Raw genomic sequence first — 20800 nt, forward strand, 5'->3', positions numbered from 1 at the left:
CCTCCCAAGCCTGTCTGCCCCCACTAAATAGAAGCAGCTGCCGTCCGGGAGGATGGTGAGATGTGACTGCAATGTGAAGTCTAAATTGCCGGAAATGTGCTAGAGCCTGGCGGAACACAGTGCCTCTACGATGGCAATGGCGTGGAGAATTTGATGAGATTGTGATGAGGCAGTGGTAGTGGAGAAGGAACCATACAAGATGCAGCAGTTAGTAGCTAGTAGTTAGTGGGAAGTTGCAGCGTCGCTTTAAATGATTTTCCACTGTTGGTGCGATACGGCGCTTATCCAGCGGTTAATTACCCCCTTTACGCTCGCTGTGCAGCGTTATGCCTCCCTCCTGGCGAATGGTATCCACATACAATGGGAGGCAGTATAGGCTGACCTGGCGGTGTGGGAAGTTGGGGGCTTGGCTGGGTCCTCGGTGCCTGCCTCCAGCCTCTGCCCTTACAGCCTCAGTTCTCAGTTCTCAGTTCTCCTACTGCCGGCAGCCGCCCTCCGCTGCCAGCCCCTGCAGCCAGCAGCCCCCCCAGGGCCCCCAAAGCTGCCTGCGCGGCGGTCCGGGGGTAATGACACCGCTACTGTGCAGTCCGGTCACCACGCCTCTGCCTGTTGAAAGGGGGCCAAGTGGGGCCCAGTGGGGAGGGTCACTGTCTGTGGATTCAGTGAGGCTTTTCGGTGGCGATTTCAATAAATCAGCATTATTTTCGGCACCTTTGCAATGTGCTTGAAGCTGACAGCTCACGACTGTCCTTGCTCCTCGCTGTCACTAGCAGAGGGCAGAGAGAGCAGAGAGGGCAGAGAGGGCACTTCTGCACTTTTCTGAAGGCGGAGTTGAGCGGAGTTGTGCAGAGTTGTGCAGCTGGGGAAGAGGCGGGGGAGGAAGGAAGTGCGATAGATGGCTCACCTCGGCTCGGCTCCCTTGCTCTCCTGGTGGGCGCTCCTGCACGGCGACTCACAGGTCTTGACTCCTCACTCCTCACACAAACACCTCGCCTCCACCAGGTGCCGTTCTCCCAGCGCCAGGTACCGTGTCCCCAGCTCGCACTCCGCCGGTGCTGGTACAGTCAGAACGGTGGCACGCAGCCCGAAGCCTGAAGTGCACAGAGCAAATCCCCACACTGAGGCCGACGCCTGCCGCTTTCCCTCCAAGGGTTTTTCGGCTCACAGCCGTTCCGTAGCTCTGCAGCCCCGCAGCGTTCCGTAGCTCTGCAGCCTCGCTCACTCCCGCTCTCACTCTTGCTCCTCCTCTTCCAACCCAATAATATTTGAGCCAGGAGATCTTAAGACAATTGTCCAGTCGCAGTGGCCATTCAAATGTAAATAAACTTCAGTCAGTTGAACCCCAGCAAACAATCTTATCTATAGTTTTCTCATGGAAAGTACTGGTTTCTTGCCCAAGTGACCCGAAAGCTTGAGTTGAGCACCTCAGGGCAAGAGAAGGACAAATGCAGCCTGGTAATCTTGTACCGGCGGTCCTGATAAAACACATTAGTCTGGTTCAGTACAAGTGAGTAACAGTGAAAATAGTAGGGTGTGGTCCAGTCGAGGTCTGTTTCCAAAGTGATCAAGTCAAATGTGAACAAAAAACCAGCCTTGGCGAAGCAAGTTGGTCTAGTGCTGGCTGACATCCTGTTAGCTTTGTCAAGGCATGTGTTTTTTGCCATGTTTTTTTATAAAATATTGTTGTGGGAGGTGCCGGGTCTTAGAAACATTAAAACAAATTACAATGTACAAATAAATTTGGGGTCTCAAAATCACACATTGCCATAGTATTCCTGGTCACTGAAGGGAACTATCTAGTGTGCAAATATGTTCCTTATGAAAGAGCATAATGCTGTCACCCACAGTGAAGTTAGCCAGTGGCAGAAGTGGGCTAAACCACTGCCCCTTGCTTTGAGCTGGCGGAGAAGAAAAATATGAATGACGCAACAAAAGACGAATGAATGAAGAGGGCTGATTGAAAGCCCGATAATTAAGAGTTTTATGTGTATAATTTTATACTAAAATCACAAATTTGAGCATAAAGCCCGACCTAAAAAGAAAAAAAACTTTCTAACAAAATCGTTAACACTATCCTATTTTTTCCACAATCTGTTTTGATATTTGGCATTTGACCATAAGTTTTGTTGTGTACAGTCCTGACCTTATTCTAAGCTCTAATGTAATACCAGACTGTTTGCTCAACCCGGTGTTCGTTATTTTACCAACACCTCCTACTACAATTCCATATCACACAGTAGCTTATTGTGGAGACACTACTGAGGGCTTTGAGTTGGCCTTCTTCATTCCATTGGCCTTGTCAACGGGCATTCAAATTGGGCATCCTTTAACCACTGTATACGGCATGAAATAATGGGTCAGCCTACTATAGCCGTTGGCTTGCTTGCACTGTGTGTGACAGCACTTTGCCTGATATGTGCACATTCACCTAAAAAGAGGTATACTTTAGTGCCAGCATTGGTGGGACATTACTTTACTTTTCCATTACATTTTTTCTTTTAGTTCACTATACATTTTTAAAATTCTTTTAATCAACCTATGTTTTTTTAAACTATGCCTTGGGTTTACACTAATTCAAAGCCATCAATACTTTTTCTCAAAACGTTTCTATTTTTCTGTAATTGCGTTAAAACGAAAAAGTGTTTCTGTTCCTGATCTAAACTGGCCTAAACGCTAAGAGGCACACATGCTGTTACTGTATAAATCTGTGCAATGTGTAACTGCGTTTGTGTCCATTAATTAAAATTGATACACGCACAGAAAATAAATCATAAAATCACAGTAAGTAAAACAATGATCCTTAAAAGAGCCGAAAATTTAATTTCACTTTAAAGAACTTTTTTGACAAACAGTATTACAACGCTTAGAATGGTCAGTGCTATCATAAGCTTTGCTCTCGAATTGTGCTAAATTTTTTTAACAAATTTACCAAATCGGCCCAAGTACATGGGAAGAGCGGTGGTCCTACAAAATTCCAGTGCATCCTTACAGCTGGAGACATCATTGGCCCTAACCATCAGCTTTAATAGTGTGATGTGCGGATAAAAACTCTGGTGAGCAGCATAATGGATGTATCTTAGATTCTCGTTTATAGTCACAGAATCTGCAGGCCATGCTCCCCAAGGCCCCTGTCCAGTCTGAACGAAATTCATAGATTGGTAGGACCATTGGTCGAGCTCTGAGGATGCAATGCATGGTTTCTTTGGTTAGAGCATACTTTAATTATGGTTGCAACTTTGAGTCCTCGTATGATTATAGTATGAGGGCGTCATAGGTGATGGAATGGGCAGCTGCCTGATCAGCTTTCCTCTATCTTAGTGTAGCTTGCTTCCTCGGTATCTTTCTTATACTTGAGTAGGGGGCTTCTAAGCCTATCACATTTACCAGATTGACATCTAAACCACAGGCTGCCTTTCTTGGGTATATAGACCAAGGGTTGACTGAAGCAGTGTAGATCACTTGAAGCATGTTCCTTAAGAAATCCAACTGCACTCGCAACGTGGCGTAGAAGTACTTCGGGAATGTGGTTTTACACCTGATGTCTTGAGAGTGGAGATTGAATTCCAGCCGAAGTGGTGAGTGTATTTTGTTAGTTGCATTGCTGTTTAAAGGTGTTTCATTATGCCTTATCTATCGCTGTGGCGAAGGCCCCTGGATAGCCATGCTGACCATAGGAGACGCTGGGTAGCAGCTTTGCCTGATTGACTCGAAGTATGGCTTCGGCTGTTGGAGAATATACTTGCTGATTTAGCCTGTTTAGAATAAAGGTGGGTGCCTGCACCTTCCTGTCAGTATGTTTGAGCTGGAGGGTTGATTTGACTCTATCCTTGAACCAGACCCCAAAGTAGATTATTTTGCAGTTTGAGAGATCTGTTAGTTGCCAATACCCCTCTTAGGTTATTTTTGTTTTTGTGCTTGCCAAAGATCATCATCTTTGTTTTATATGGGTTTACCACCAGTTTCTTCATTGTGTTATAAGTGTGAAGTTCATTGAAAGCATGCTGCAGGCCGATTTTTGTTTGTGATCTAATGTGAGAAGGTCGTTGGCGTATTGAATCATCTGCAGCCTGGTAGATCCAGTCTTTGGTGGAATTGACTTTGCCCTGGCTAATGAGTGGCCAGTGTCTGCAGTATGGTGATTGAACAGTAAAGAAGCCTGGACGCAGCTTTGCTTTAGGCCCTGTGTGGTGAAGATTGTTTTAGTTGCCGAGTTGTTAGTGCCAGCCTTCACATGAACCCACATGTCTGAGTACAATGAGATGATGGTTCTGAGCAGAGTAACCGGCATGCCCCAATCCATCAACGTTGTCCAGAGGAGGGTGTGGTCAATGCTATCAAAAGCAGCGGAATAGTCGACAAAGCCCGCAAACCGCGATGGCCTAGAAGGAGTTAAGGCACGGTGTGCTAGGTATGACAGGGCAACAATGTAATCAATGGTGGAAAAATGTTGTCTGAATCCTGTTTGGTAGAAGGGTATGATATTTGCTTCAGCCAGTCCTGCCTCCAGTTTTCCAAAAAGTACTTTTGCATAAGGTTTTTCCTTGACGTCCAGTATGCTATAACCCTGTAGTTCCTTACGTGCAATGCTTATTCATTTATTTATTTTTTACTGTTTTTGCAAGCATTTGTCCACTACGCTTAGGTGGGAGCATATTTCTTTCTTTCCCCTTTTTATTTTTTGTGGTATAGGCTTCGAATGAAAAACATGAATCTGAGCCCTTGCTTGCCAAGACCAGAGCTATTTGATTTGTCAGTGCTTACTTTTCAATGTGCACAAGTAAATGCTAACTTTGCTTTTACCAAACAACATTGTCTTTGTTGTCTGTATATTGAGAAGCAAAAAGCTTGCCCGAGTGTATGCATAAGATGCTTGTAACAGGCGGCGAAGGCTATCTGGATCCTGATCCAGTATTACAATTTTCTCTCTGCACATTACAATGGAGAATTTTCTTTCTTGATCTTGGTGGAAATCAGCTTCTCCTACTAAGTTCCTCGACCACATCTGTGACTTACTGTTTAAATACAATGGGGGGCATTGTCTCAGCCTTACTTTAGGCTGGTCCTAGTCACCATCTTATCAGACGGACACCCTTCTCTCACCAGTCTCATTTTCACCCAAGTATCTGCATCCAGGCATTGAGCTGGCTGAACTACATTCTAAGTAACCTCGCCTAGCTGACAATGCCACCCTTCGGGAAGATGGGCCTCGGTGGTAGTTCTTTCTCTGGAACTCACTGTTGGCAAAGAAGAGGAACATTCAAGGTCACTTGGAATTCAGGGAGGAAAACGAGGCAGGACTGTTCCCAAACAGATGGCTCCTTTACTTTTAGGAGCAGTCTCGACATGCAAGTGAACAGAAATAATGCAATGCACCAAAACTGTAGTTCTCTTACTGTTGGAATGCAGAATGATGTCAAAATTCCACATTTGACTATAAGGAAAGAACTCCCCCCTACGTTGCTTTTATGTCCAAGAGGAGGGGGGGGGAACAGAAACTCGCTAACACAAACAACTGCCGTCCTAAACAGATGCCCGGTACGAAATACTCGTTCCTTTGAAACAGCACTATGAAGTTGGGAAGCTTTTTTCTTCAAAAACATATAATAATTAGCAAATGAAATGCCAGGCACGAGAATCTTCGAAATAATGGGCCAGTTTTACCAATGCCGACCAATCAGGATTAAAGAACAGTCAAGTCACATGCGTTAAACAGGGACCTGTTGTAAGCATTCAGGTGTTTGATGGCACATTTGTCAATAGACTGCTCTTTTAAGAAATAACCTCTTTGTTTGAACAGTCGCAGATAACTCCTGACCTCCTTTTGGTACTTGAGATTCCTTTATTTTGGTCTTTGCCACTGAAACGCGCGTAGATCATAATTACCCATGAGAAGTGGTCCTTGAGAGACAACTCCATCAGAAGCTATGTCTGTCGGTACTAACATTTACTGTTCTCTCCAGATCAACTTTGGACCCCTCACAAGGCTTGAATCTCGAATGGTTTTTTGTTTATAAGTATGACTGTAGGCTGAATGAGTGAGATTGTGTGGTGAGTATGAACAGTTGAAGGTTGCTGTGGGGTTATGCACACTTGTATTTAAAGTAATCAGTATTGTGTTAGCCATTAATTTTGATGTTACTGTTTGAATAGACAACGATGGATATGTATTTATGTATGTATTTTTCAAATCAAATGTACACAAGAAGATAAAAATGATGTAACTTATAAAAAAAAGCTTTTTAATACTTAAAGAAAATATGCCAGAGATGCCACAAAATAAAGAATAAAACTTACTCTGCTAAACTTTGGTGTGGTGTATTCTAATGATTGGGTTGATGGCTTGTTAGAACCTGTCTAGGTCACATTGAAAGCAATATAGGTCACAATAGAGGTATTTTGTGTTAAGTCCACATTTGACAAAAATGTGGAACCCATGCGGCACAGTTGCAAGGTCATTCCTGGGAACTGCTTTTTTGAACCATAGTGCCTTGGACTTTACCATCATTTTATACATTGTTCCAGCAGCAGAGAGGACATGCTCTCTCCTAACGTTTAAAAAAAAATTCTTTATAGGACGGGCACCGAACACATTTTCAATGCATTATCAGCCTTATTCATCAACGGGCCGTTTTGCGAGCCCCTAATAGCGATTCATAGCGAATCGCTATTAAGGACTCGCAAAACGGTATTCATGTAGGAATTGCTAAATAAATAGCGATTCCTACACATTCCTTATTTGCGAGTAGCAAATTGCCAATCACAAATCTGTCCCCTGATTGCTAAAAGGACATGTATGTGTGCAACATGCAACTTAGAAAAATGCTTTTAAAAGCATTTTTCTAAGTTTTTGCTATTTACCGAGAGGTCTGACCTCTCGGTAAATAGCGGCCCGAAATTGCGAATTAGCAATTTAAAAATGGTTGATGAATTGCATTTAAGGAATCTCAAATAGAGATTCCTTAAATGTAATTCCTCGCAATTTAGCGAATTAGCAATGACCGAATTTTGCATTTGGGATGATGAATCCCAAATGCAATAATTGCGCTCGCAATGGGCCAGATTCTCAGAATCTGGCCCTTTGCGAGCGCAATTCGGCTTGATGAATCAGGCTGTTAGTCTCGTATTTGCGAGAGTTTAAGCTATTGGCATTGTAAATGACTGCCTTTTTTATTTATCTGCTTTAAAAACAGCACATAAATAAAAGGCATTGTCATTTACAATGCCACTATCTAAAACTCTGGTAAATGCGAGACCTATTGCATTGCAAATGCTTGTTTTATCAGAGTCTGTCATTGGGTTAAATATTCGCCTCACCTGTTTCATTTGCCGTTAGCCGCCACTACATTCGAAGCACCACTCCATTGTTCCTTATGATTGCTTTGTCACGGGAGATGGACATTTGTCCCCTTTTTTTCCTCTTTGGAAAAGTTCGAAGATTTAATCTTTTGCTCTTTTCCTTCATCCTACACTCGTCATATGGTTGAATGTGGCAGTCACATTGCTAGCAAGAGCTCTAGATATAGCATCTTTCACATACATGACACCTCAGCACAATACCATTGTGTTAACTCCTAGTTTAAGTGCGGTGGTTACGCATCCTTAGGTTTTGGGTGTTCTTTCTAATTGTCGAATGCAACTACCTGGTGGTTTGATAATTCCCGCCTGTTTAAATCATAAGCGCATCTTTCGTTCCTGACCACAGACATCACACTAGGCCAAGCGATTGGCGCCCTCCAGTGGCCACAGCACATTATGACTCAAGAGCCACCGGTTTTCCTCCCTGACATGCGAGAACGTGCTATCGTCAGAGATGTTCCTGGCTCTGCTCTCGCCTCGAGCTGCTGTGAGAAATACTTCAGCCACACTCTCTGGATCAGGATTCAAAAATAAAATTGAGGCTTCTACCGTGCCAACGCGTCACGCTATCAACTGCGTCATCGAGTCTGCCTAAGCCAGGCTATTTGGGGAAACCCGGTTTGAGTAATAAAATAGTTGGAGTGAATAGAAATTCTTTCTTCATTATGCATGTTTAACATACCCCGTGACTTTGATAAAGTATTCCAAGAAATTATGCGTTTGTATTTGTTTCAATAACCGCATTTTATAGCGCATGGAGGGTTCCTCTTGTGCACCATGGGCCCAGTTCCCTTGAACAAAGCGACAGCATTTCTCACGATTAGAAATTTGGAAATAACTTAAGAGATACTCGCTTTTCAGTTTTATACAGCACAAACATTTGCAGCGCTTTACATGAGCACTAGTTACATTACACAAGGACATAACAAGCCACAAGCTCGCCCAGAACAGCGAGTTGTCTTTTCAGTATTATATACAACATAGCTATAGTTGTTGCTTATTTATCCTATGCAACTACTTACAACAATTGACAAAGCCAATAGTCCTGGCTTGTTGTAGGTGTAATGTTACTTTTTGTGTTATATTTCTGGCTGCAATGACAGAAACAGCAAAATGCCAGTAGGGCAGCACGCTATGATAAGCACAGATGTTTTACTTTATTGTTTTAAGCCACGTCCTTAATTACAGCGGCCACGTCCCTAGGAGAGACCCCCCCGCCCCCCCCCCACACAGTTTTTTCATCCCACTTAAAACCCTTCGTGTATTGTTAATTAACAAAACAAAGCCACGTCGCCTGCTCTTTATTAGTATTACTACCCGAGGAAGTTTATTAGAGTGATAGTGACACCGAAGCTACAGGTGTCTGACGTCACGCGTGCAGCTGGCCTCCAGGGACGCACCGCGCCTGCTCCAGGGGGCCCAGATCTGTGTACGTGGATCAGAGATGTCAGAATATATCCCTGGTGAAGCTGCATGCAGCACGTGACTGCCTATAAAGGATGGGTCTGGCTCCGGGAATCCTGGCAGACAGGCAGCTGTGCGGGCCGCGTACATCCACGGGGCAGCTGCGGGGCCAGCTGTCGTTGGCTGTGAATCATAAGGCAATGGAGGCCGCAAATAGACCTGTGGGGGGTAATCTAATACCTGGCGGCTTTCGGGTCCTTTTTAACTGCAGGACCTCTCTTTCCTCTCTTAAGAGTGAAATAAATAGCGCGGAGAGGGAAATGTTGAGAAATGGACGCTTTAGTGGAGAGAGATATTGCTTTTCTTTTTAGGTTCTTCGGGCCTGCGTGCCAGAACCTTTTATTTCCACCAAGGGCTCCATTACAGCGGGATTTTGCCGAGTGGGAATAACAATACGTGCACGGAACTGGTGCTGGTTAACCCTCTTTAGTACAGTAAAGTGAATTCTATGGCCATTAACGCTCTTGTAATCGAATTAATGGGCGAGGATGATTTCCCGTTCGGCTGCTTGAAGTCGAGCAGTAAGCACGGAACATGTGGCTGGCTGTGAGCTGCCAAATGCATTGAAAACCCGTTATGTGACACTGGAACGTCGCAAGAACCAGCCGAGGGGGAGGCAGGTAAAAATAGAGCGGGAAATCAGCAAGGCAAACGAGATACACGTGTGGCCTGTTTCATTTTTCATTCGCAATGTTCGTTTTCATTTGGAAATTCAATTGTGGTGACGTTGCATCTAGTACGGGCTTTCTTTTGTAATATGTGTGTTTATTTGTAATATTTTTATGTTGTTACACGTTCTATTACATGGTGGTGGTGCCACCCTTCACGCTGGTAGCAGCGGGGACTTGGACTGTATAAATAAGACAGTTTCGCAAGAACTTGGTATGTACATATGAGACAGCTTCGTCACAGCAGGTCCTTGGACTGTATAAATGAGACAGTTTTGCAGCAGCTGGGACTGTACAAATAAGACAGTTTCGCACTCAGTCGATGGAAGTCCATGGTGCAGTGCAGTTTGAGTGATTGAGTCGGTAGGTTATGTGAGCAATCACGTGTACTGTCCTTTCCTAGTTCGGTACACATGCAAACAGATATAACACTTAGGGCCTCATTACGAGTGGGACAATACATTCTTATACATACAGTAACTCCGTTACTTCATATATCGGAATGGTGAATTTTATGATAGATATCTGTAGGTCAAAGCTGCTGGTATGTATCGGAGGCGAAATGCCTGGTTTTTACTAGAACATGCAGTTTTTGGTGAAAACTCATCAAAATCTGCAAGTCTTGTTTGAGTCCGGTTCAGATGTGATACAAGGCCTTCAGAATATTCCACATGAAGATGGTGATAAAGTGGAGGCGGACAATTTGCTACTCTCCCACTATACAGTATTTAGTTATACCTTCACAATTCTAATGGAAAACTTCACCTGAGATGGAAGTGCATTTCCCACTGGAGCCCCTTACTGAAGAAAGCTCCTTTTTGTGGTGGCTGTGCATAGAGTTGACAACGGTGTTCAAACAACAGTTGCGGACTGTGGAAGCAAATGTGAATTTGGTTAGATATATCTTGCAACTAGGCCCTTTACCATATAACCTTTTTTGTCCTATACTGAAGCACTGACAGAAGCTTTGATGCCAGCATGGTCAACACCATATTCAGGGTTGTCAGTGAGCTGCTCTATTGCGAGGCACCATAGACCAGTTCCGGGGGCTCTGGCTTTCTTGGCACAGCTTCCCCCCGCTAGATCACATTGTAGTTCAGGCTTTGGCAAAGAAGAGGAACCAAAATCCTTCCCTATTGCCTGCTTGGCAGATAATCTAAACGTATTAACATGCTTGGTAAGAGGTTTTTATTCTCTGTCTGGTTAGTGGTGAGATTCCTGCTGTCTGCTCCTTGGGGAGATACACTCATGTCCTCTGGAATATCATGAGATTTTGCCCGTCCTTCCTGAGGAGTCCCAAAATACCTTCTTTCAGACAGTCCACGATTGGTCTAACCCATACCTAGGGCATTTTACTAGCCAGTCTGGACACCAGGGACTGTGTTGGCCGTGAAAGGGAACTATTGGCAATTTGATGTCATGCCTGTATATGTGCTACAGGCTTTTCCAGGGACATGCATGTCTTTCTGTTGGATATGGCGTTTGACAGCTCAAGGCTGTTTGTGGAGAAAGCAGATTTATCACTGGAGCGATTCAGAGATCGCCGTTATGCAGGCTCCTGTTTAGGCTTACGTCTCCAGCTCACACTTTTCACCCAAAATACTGGAAGTTTACAGGTTAGTCGCATGGTCTAACTTGTCTTCAGAGTCCGCCATCTAAACCTGTTGAACTGCCTGCCCAGCACGTTTGTGGCTCTAATGGCTGAGTAGTGGCAGAAGCTGTGGCTACCAAAATGAGCATCTTCTTCTGCTGCTGTGACAGCCACCAAGCCACACCTGTTCCCCCTCTTTTGGTCATCTGCACCTAGTAGGTGGCAGAATACTTTTTGTGTTCTTGATTGGTGTACAGTTACCTTATACTCGTGGGTCCTGCAGGTTGTGCGATGAGGTTATGTCCTTTCTTTTCTGTTCGCCCCACCAACTGTTATCCCCTTTTTGCTCAGTTTTTGACAGAACATACCTCCATCATTGCCAAAGAGGCTCAGTTATTTCTAGCCCAAGGGCCAATAAAGAGAGTTCTGAGTCCGAGAGTGCCCAAATCCAACCTTCAGCCAGTGCAGAGTGCTCCCTTTATAGTAGTGGTCAGTGATGTATAAAGCTTATGCAACTTCCACAGTGAGCCAGGGATATTTAGGGCATTATCCTGATGTTTCCGGCGTATTCCTTTGTTCCGACACAGTCCAGAAGCTTCATGGTCTCCTGCATTCTGCTGGTGCCTCATGTCCAGTAGTACATGTGGTCTCTGCAGTGGAACCTTTGCTTCCATGGGGCCTAGAACTGGGGATGTATCTCAAGCACCATCAATATTGCAGAATAGGGGGACCAGGACCTTCAGTGGTGGCTGAAGGATGCCAACATGTTATACTGCAAATTGTTTACCTTGCTCCATCTGGAACGGATAGTAGTGACAGGTTCATCATCTCTGGGTTGGGGTGGTCAACTGGGTGAAGAAGAGAGCAGGGGCCTCTGGTCTAAAGTGGAGCAGAAGCAGCACATAACTCTACTGGAGATACATGCCATTTAGTTCCTGCTGTCCATCAAAGGCAAGCTTGTCCAGGTCTTGATGAACAATTCAACTGCCATGTGGTACTGCAACAAGAAGGGCTCTGTAGGATTAAAGGTACTGTGCCAGGAAGCACTGAGTTTCGGGTTGTGGCTGGAACTATAGGGTTATCCTCGATGAGTCAAACATAGGGTAGAGTCCCTCAGTGCAAGAGCAGATGAACTCAGTAGGTGTCACAGTGAAACAGCCTTACATCTCGGCTCAAACCACGCTGTGCCCTAACCACGCTGTGCCCTAACAACGCTGTCCGAACAACAAATGCATCTTTACAATGCATTCCTTTACCACGCAACTCGTTACAACAAGAAAAACAAGGAAAGCATTGTTGGACTGATGTTGGACTTCAAGTCCAACACTTTTCCTACTGTTGCACAGACTGGAGTTCAAATAGTAAATTAACCTTTTCGATGCTCATGACGAGCTCAGCTCGTCATGAGGTATACCTCTAGGGTGCTCATGAAGAGCTGAGCTCGTCATGACCACACCCATTTACATTATGGCCCAGCACTGCAGAGGAATATCTTGAGCAGCCAAGGTGTTATACTATTCCAAAGTCCAGCGCTTTCCCTAAGGCATGTCATTGTAATGGCTTGCTTGGTAAAGGAATGCATTGTAAGGATACATTTGTGGTTCAAACTGCGTTAAGGCAGGCGTGGTAGATGCCCGCATGGTTGACATACAACCGGTATCACCTGGGCACTACAACCAGAGATTGCTCAAGTTATCTTTGCCCAGCTGGGCATGCCTTGGTTTGATCATCTCGTCACTGCAGACAATACTCACTCCTTTTGCGCCTTTGAGTTTCTACCTCGAGGTTTGTTGGAGACTCATTTGACCTTCAGTGTGATACCGGTTTACTGCAAGCATTTCCTTCTCTGCTGTTAGTATAATTAACGGTAATTGAATCACACCCAAAATGGGTGAAGAGTTGTATTTTTAAGGTGAAGACATGGTTTCATGAATCATCTCTCTTAAGTGTCTAAGAGGTCTTGGAAGGTGGAGGACGCCATTAAAAAACAAAACCTATAACAGTTTGTGAAACTCCTACAAGTAAAGGCGTTCTATTTTTATCAGACTTTTTACCTTGCCATTTTTCTTTTCATTTTCTTTACAATATTTTTATTTTCTACAATTATATTGTCAGACACTGTCATTTCTTCCTTGGATCTCATTTGTCAAAACTACTATTAAACTCGAATTTCTTTGTTTTTTAGGTTCTAGAAGATAATGACTATGGCCGTGCAGTGGATTGGTGGGGTTTAGGAGTTGTAATGTACGAAATGATGTGCGGACGGCTCCCTTTCTACAATCAAGACCACGAGAAGCTTTTTGAACTTATCCTGATGGAAGAGATCAGGTTTCCTCGAACTTTGTCCCCAGAAGCAAAATCTCTCCTGTCAGGCTTGCTCAAGAAGGATCCTAAGCAGAGGTAATAATTATTTAAATAATGGGAACATTCTTTTATATGCACAAGTGGCATGGTGTTATGGTCAGTATTTTTCCCAAAGTGTCGTCTTAATTGTATTATCGCATGCTGTGTTTGGCTTCAACGCCTTACCCCAGGCTTCTCGAACAAGTAGCTCCTGAGCTACTGGTAGCCCTCCAGCTATCTGTAAGCAGGTGCAGCTGGCACAGGTAAGAGTGGTGGGGCGGGAATGGGTGGCATGGGCTGTAGTCAACAGACGACGGGATCGGTAAAATTAAATACAAAATTAAATAAAACCTCTTACCGTGCACCCACTGCGTTGCCGAGTCGGCGATGCGGCGAGCGCAAGGTAAGTGGTTTTATTTTTATTTGTGTTTAATTTGACCTATCCCATTGTCTGTTGACTCCATTTACCCCTCCCCCCTGCCCTACGACTCTTAACTGTGCCGGCCGCACCTGTCTGTAAGTAGCTTTCCTGTGGGCAGCCCTGAATACTAAATTTTAAACCTTTGCTTGACTGAATTAATGTATTTATACCAACATTGGAAAGTGTTTATTCCAAACAGAAATGGGCTATTTTCACAACTCCTAAGATGATGTTTGGAAAAAAATGGTTACATTTTCAAATTATTTTTAAAGTCGATTGATAAGTCATGTGGCTTTGCGGAGACCTATTACTAGTATTATTACCTTGGTGCCATGAGCATTGCAGCTATGGCTGTTATACATTACCTATGTAGAGGGATTCTAAATTGACAAAGACTTTTAAGTTGATGTTGCCAGCCATGCCTGATGCACAGGGGTGCCAAGAAGGCGGTACTTTTTACTGAGCCAGTAAAGACGTTTTCGAGGCTGAATGAGTGCTCAATAAATATTAATGAAAAATATTGATTTTTTTTCCCTCCCATTTCCCTTTATCTGTGTTTTTTTTGCTGGCGTCTGCTTAATTGCTTCTTTAAAATCTAAGTGTGTTCCACCTTTCCCGTTGCTGTATGCTTTAGGTTTGCATGATTCTATAGAGCTCCCTCTCTTGTAAATGAATAGTATTCACCAAAATTCCATTTTCTCTTCTGAATCTCGTGTTGCCTATCGTTGGTTTCTCTTATGAATGCTGGACATTAATGTAGTGTCAGTAAAGAGCAGGCTTCAGCCGGAAACAAAGTTTAATTCATCATTTAGGTGTGCTTCCCTGTTTGGGTCATCTAATTAAATTGATGGTATAGATATACACCATTTTTTGTTATATTTTAACTGTTTAGTATTTTGCAATTGAAATTGCATTTTGAAATATTTTTGGTTCAAATGTTAAAGCCATCCATAACACATGAACGTGTTAATCGAAACAAGGCCTATAGTCCCAATATTATAACTAAATGTCTCAAATTGTTGTCCCTACTTCTCACTCTATCTGCCTACACTGGTTTTACATATTTTGCTGTTTCATAGTGATGTAATCAATTCTTGTTATTGTTAACAGAACTCTGTTGAATGATGCGGTATTGATGAAAACCTGGATACAAACCACAAAGATTCATGGGTTCATTAAGTGTGATATACATAAATGGAAGCATTCCTTAGTTTATACTCATCCGTTTTCGTGTAGCGAACTTTGGTGATCTGGTACCAAAACTAGCCATCATCTGCTTTCAGCACGCTGATGGCATCTATCTTTATCTCAAGATGTCATCCAACCAGGGCACAACCTCATTGTGTGAGGTTCAAGTATGGACGGTGAGGGAGCACCTCAAACAAAAACACAACTGAAATGGAGAAAACATATAAAAAAAAGTCTAAGATATCAAGCCCAGCCCCTGGGGTAGACTGTACATGCCGGCCAAGCCCCCACACTTTTAGTTACATCATAATTTGATTCCTTCCCACCAAATGCACTAACTAATAACCGACTCAAGTGCATATATTTTTGGAGTCCCAGCTATCACGAGATTTTGATATTTATTTACTCTGGCCCCCTGCAGCAAGGTAAATGTTTGGGGCCGTTGCAATCTGGTGCCCTCTTGTGGTGGTGTCGTAAGGCAGCTGCATACTGTTGCCTTAATGTAGCACTGTCTGTAACATTGGAAGTGAAATATCCTAGGAATGCTGCATGTTAAGGCGACAGTCAGAATGTTCCTTCTACCTCTACCAGATGTCACTTTCCGTAACTGAGGACCTCTTTTTGGAATTACCTATCACTTCTTATTCTTTCAATGAGGTTGAAAACCTACTTTGGCTGCATACCATATGATGAACACATTTCTTCTTTTCTGATCCCGTGCCTGCCGTGACACAGTGCTACATTCATTGCATTGTGTTTCAGACCATCCCCTCTTGTAAGACGTTGCAGTTCTAACTTAGACTCTAGTCTAAGATGCTAGGTTATAACCATGATGCATCAAATGAAACTTTATTGCATGTGTAGTCTAATAATTCTCTCCAGGGAAGATTCATACACATTACCAGATCAATAGGTGTAGCTGCATTGGTCTCAGGACAGCAATGAGTGTAGTGAACCGATTGCTGAACTGCTCTGATCTATGCTCTAGATTAAAGCGACAAATAAATACTAGTGCCTCAAACACACAAAATGCTTATTACTAAACAGGTCATCTGGCTTCGAAACAGTATGAGAACAGTATGCATGATTGTTACGAGGTGGGTATCATTAATGTGATTGTACATTTTGTTGTACACTCGGATTCTTTCCTTATACATTTTTCATAATGTTGCACTTAAAAATAATAAAAATTCAAGACATTGTGACTAATTTAACATTTCAGAGCAAGCTTCTAAAACTTTTTTTTGCGTGTTTTTTAACAGGTTAGGTGGCGGTCCTGACGATGCTAAAGAGATCATGCAGCATAAATTTTTTGAAGGCATTATGTGGCAAGATGTGTATGAGAGAAAGGTACCTGTTTTTTTCATTCCTTTGACATAATGAATGTTCACGTCACATCACAAGGGTCTGATTTCTAGGCAAATTTTTAGTTCTGCAAATAAATTAGCAATACAATTGTAGTACATTTTAACAGCTACACTAAGAATGCTTTTTGGTTATCATATGTTACCTAGTATGACGGAGTCACATAACTATAGGTATGGTGTTTTTTAAATTACTCTGAGCTTCTGTAGTGTTTGAATAACACAACAACTTAGATGTAGCACATCTTGTACAAAAAGCAAACGGCACTCTTTAACAAGCATTGGCAAAGTCAATAGCTCATGCTTATGTGTGAAAACACAATCACGAACGGTGTTTCAATGCGTTGTTGGCACATTAAATTAAGACTGATTGATTTTGCCAGTGCCTTCTACTTGCATATCTTTCACAGTAAAGTAGATGCCGAGCAATAGAAATAGACGTCTCCATGTTTTGTGAGCTTCATTACTGCCAGTGTGCTATAAGTGTAAAAGTATTATTAAAGATATGTGATTTGCATAGTAATGTGTTCGACTCTACACCACACAGAGGGTCAGAGTATGTTGATTGAAGGCAAAACACATTTCTGTGAGCAAAAGGAGGATCCCCAATTTAAACATGTTAGACTGTCGCCTGCAATCTCTGAAACCCAAACTAAAATAGACATAAAGCCTTGGTATTATTAAGCGAATTATATATTTGGCTTAGTGTGATTTATTAGAAATTAACTGCTTTGATTGTGGTATGAACTGAGGAAGGCAGCTGTTTCCTATAAGTGTAATCATGTGTATGTCTAGCAACTTTCACCTGCAGCATACAGTGAGGGTTGTCACAGTACCATATGCAATGCTGCAGCTTTACATCTGGTCTCAGCATGACCAACTAGTTGCAACTTTGCACCTAGGGATAATAAAGACACTACAGGTTGTCAGCAGAACATGCATAGCGGCATTCGCAGTCTGCCACCAACCTGTTGTATCTGGTCATGATTGCATGCCCTGGCCCACCGATTCCAGGAGCGTGGCTTTCCAACCTCTTTCCTCATGCTCTGAAAATGGCCAAGGTGGTGATATCTCAGGCAGAAGCTCTGCAAAGTTGTGAGACCACAGCCCATGCTCTGCTGAAAGAATACAGAGTCGAGCTGCATATAAGCACCACCCCTGCATGCCGATGTCCTTTCTTTCCACGTCTTCAAATGCGAATCTGGACTCTGCGCCCTTTTACGTCAGTTGACCGTCTTTAAAATTGAATTCCAGTGTGCAAAGAAATGATGTCCCCACCTACAACTGCAAAGGTTCAAACCATGCCTTGACAGTTGAAAGTAGATGTTGGTGACGGACTCTCATGAGGAATCTCTAGTTTTTGGTCTTTGGGTACGACTCGAAATTGTGTCATGAATATGACCTCATGCACCCGAAGGCAAATAAGGACCATGAAGTGAAGCTGTATGCCGCCGATCATCGTAAAAAGTTAAGAACCTTATGTTTGTCCCTCTCCAAATTGAGGCACTTAGCCATTCCCAGTCTGAAGGCCAATCCCGTGACTGGTCTTCTCAGTCAAAGTCATCCAGTAAGTCAAAGTTAAAGAGGGAACACAAGATTGTGAAGTGGAACTTGACCCCATCCCACCCTTCTCTATCTAAAGGGAAGTTGCAAAGGTATCAAGCTGCCACTCAACCTTGCTCGCGATCTCCAATTGAGGAGCTGATCCCACAGTTGATCCCAGTGCGCCTGAGTTCTGCATGCCATCGCTGATGCCGTACCAGGTCCGGTTCTTTAAGGATGCTATGCCGCTTATTTTTGACATTCTTCTGAATCCCTTTTGTGCGCATTCTTGCCTCAAGGATCCACAGCAGCCTTCAGTCGGGTTACTTCCGGCAGGTCCATCCTCTGCGCCAACTGAGACCCGGGTATCTGACTCGGATTCTGCACCAACTACAGTGCAGACATTCTTGCACCAATATCTGCACTGGTCCCTCTTTCATTAACACTGCTCAGAAGTCACAGATGCAGGAGGAGTATCTGCTGCTGACTCCGGTGTCTGCCCCTGAACTGAAACTCTCTCCGCCCCAACCGAGTTCCCGCTCCCACTCCACTTCTGTGCCCCCGGTTCCTGTACGCCTGATTGAGACAATATACTCCTACTACCACAGTGCCGTCTTCAGAAACTCTATCACCTTTGTGGTTCCAATTCTGACAAGAGTTTGCTACCACTCAAAGATGGCAATGGTGATTATGGGGAGGATTTATCCCCACATTTTGGTGATGACAGTTTACACATGGTTTTACAGGAGGCCAGTGGACTTGATACTTCCTCTGATACAGGGTATATTTCCCCCTTGGGCCACCAATAGAAGAGAGGGCTTCTCTCGGTGTAGTCATCAGACGCACTGCTGCGGTCCTGGACCTACAACTACCTTCTGTTGAAGTTAAGACAAACATCCTTGATGCAAATCTGCAACCGGAGTCTCCTTTCCCTGACTGAGCCCTTACTCCCAATGAAGCCTATACTGACACTGTAATGGGCACTAGGTCGAAGCCCTGCTCCCGTCTACTGATGAAGGGACAGGTGGCCGGGCACCACAGACCAGCACCCAGTGACTGTGATTTTCTTACACCGCATCCTACTCCAGAGTGCTTGGTGGTTCAGGCTTCCACCAGGACGGTGAATCCAAATTAATTTCCCCCATGCTCTGTGCCTCGCCAGAGATTCGAAACGGATTGAGGCATTTTGGAAACAAATGTTCTCTTCAACCAACTTTGCCCTGAGGTCAGTCAACACAGATTGCTTTCTAGGCCGTTGCATTCACACCCTCTGAGACATGGCCACCAGATCTTTTTAGCAGTCCTCAAAACGTTTGTGGCCTCCTTGGCTCAAACCATTAAAGCTGGTCCGGATGCAGCCAGCCATGTGATTTGGGCTGGTCTGGATACTACAGATGGTTTGGGGTGAGCACTCGGCACTAGTGTAGTGCTTTGTCGCCAGGTTTTTGTGGATATGTGCAGGCATCCACTATGGATATGCCTTTGATAGATCTTGCTATTGGGTGAAAAAGCTGATATTTCCCTAGAACGCTTCAAGCAAAGCTAGGCCAAGACATATTGTTTTGGCCTTTTGACCTATGCGTGTTGGACAGTGCAGGCTTCATGCAAATTGAGAAATAAAACTTTGCTCCTACTTTGTGTCTCAAGAAGGGTTATTGTTTTGGTGCAAAATCCTATCTACAAAAGTCAGTAGGTAGAGCTTGGAGTCAGAAACTGTAAGGTAGCATGGGAAAGCTGGTTCACCACCCATGGGATGACCTCTTGATGCAAAGTAGCGCAGAACACTACTTTGTGTGAATTTAATGCAACTTTCCTGCACAAACTAAGTTTTATGCTACTGGTTAAGTTGGTGGGTGTTACCAGGGTTCACACACAATAGGTCATGACCTGATTATGGGTTGTGGCAAAAACCAAAATGTTGGTTTCACACAGATACCACCTGGATCCAAGTAGTGCGTTGTGTGATTGGTTTTATGCTCTTCTGAATGTACATTTCAGGGGTAGTAGAATCCCCACATTTAGTTTTCTGCGTCATATACACTGAGAAAATAAGAACTCCTCTTCTTTGGTATTCATTTATTTTATTTGCATTCGGACCGCAGTTGGAACCCAGCGATTATCGCATACTATTGTGCACCGTTCTCTCATACTCCACAACAGCCGCATAAGAATTCCTGCCGTGAGAAAGCCCTGGCTTTTTTGGCCCCCGGGCGAAACACGTGTGTGATGTCTTTCTTTTCCTGCACATGACTTCCAAAAAAAGAAAATAATACCAAAGATGAGTTCTTATATTCTCAGTGTATAAGAGTTTCAGAACAGTTCGAATCCCTCGAAACTCATTTTTAAGGTGTTAAAGGATTTGATGGCTAAGAGGACAACGGCGGCGGAAATATGTTCGGACTCCCACTGTGAGGGTCTGGCCTCTTTTTTCCTCGAGAAAGTACAAGCCATCTATCGAACCTTCTCGACGGGCTCTCCAATTCCAGAGCGGGTCAGCTGCATCTTGGGAGGCAGTGAGTGTCTTACTATCCTGCCCTCCCTATCTATGGAGGCTTTTGACTCTCTGAGCCTTAAAATCAAGTCAGGATCTCCTGCAGATCCGTTGAAACCGGCCCAGCTTAAGAATATGTCGCCGTTATGTCGCACTCTTTCTTTGATCAATCTGTCACTTTCTTCTGGTGTAGTTCCCATTAGGTGGAAGCAGGCTATAGTTACACCTATTTTGAAGAAGGCTACCCTTGACCCCCTTAAACCTGAGAACTACCGCCCTATCCCCTTGCTTCCTTGGGCTACGAAAGTCGCTGAGGCCCATGTGAACGGCATTCTTGCAGACCATCTTACTAGGGCTAACATTCTTGACCCT

The 20800-nt window shown here is 43.8% G+C and overlaps 1 protein-coding gene across 2 annotated transcripts in view; it reads left to right on the plus strand.

Annotated features, from left to right (window-relative positions):
• Window positions 1–20800, plus strand: part of AKT1 (AKT serine/threonine kinase 1) — a 405158-nt gene that overhangs the window by 368828 nt on the left and 15530 nt on the right. For both annotated transcript variants that reach the window (XM_078660283.1, XM_078660284.1), the window contains exons 11-12: window positions 13265–13479; window positions 16294–16381. In XM_078660283.1, the coding sequence (XP_078516409.1) occupies window positions 13265–13479; window positions 16294–16381 (303 nt within the window). The remainder of the gene's footprint in view (window positions 1–13264; window positions 13480–16293; window positions 16382–20800) is intronic.

Source organism: Lissotriton helveticus, chromosome 9, assembly GCF_964261635.1.
Source record: "Lissotriton helveticus chromosome 9, aLisHel1.1, whole genome shotgun sequence".
NCBI lineage: Eukaryota > Metazoa > Chordata > Amphibia > Caudata > Salamandridae > Lissotriton > Lissotriton helveticus.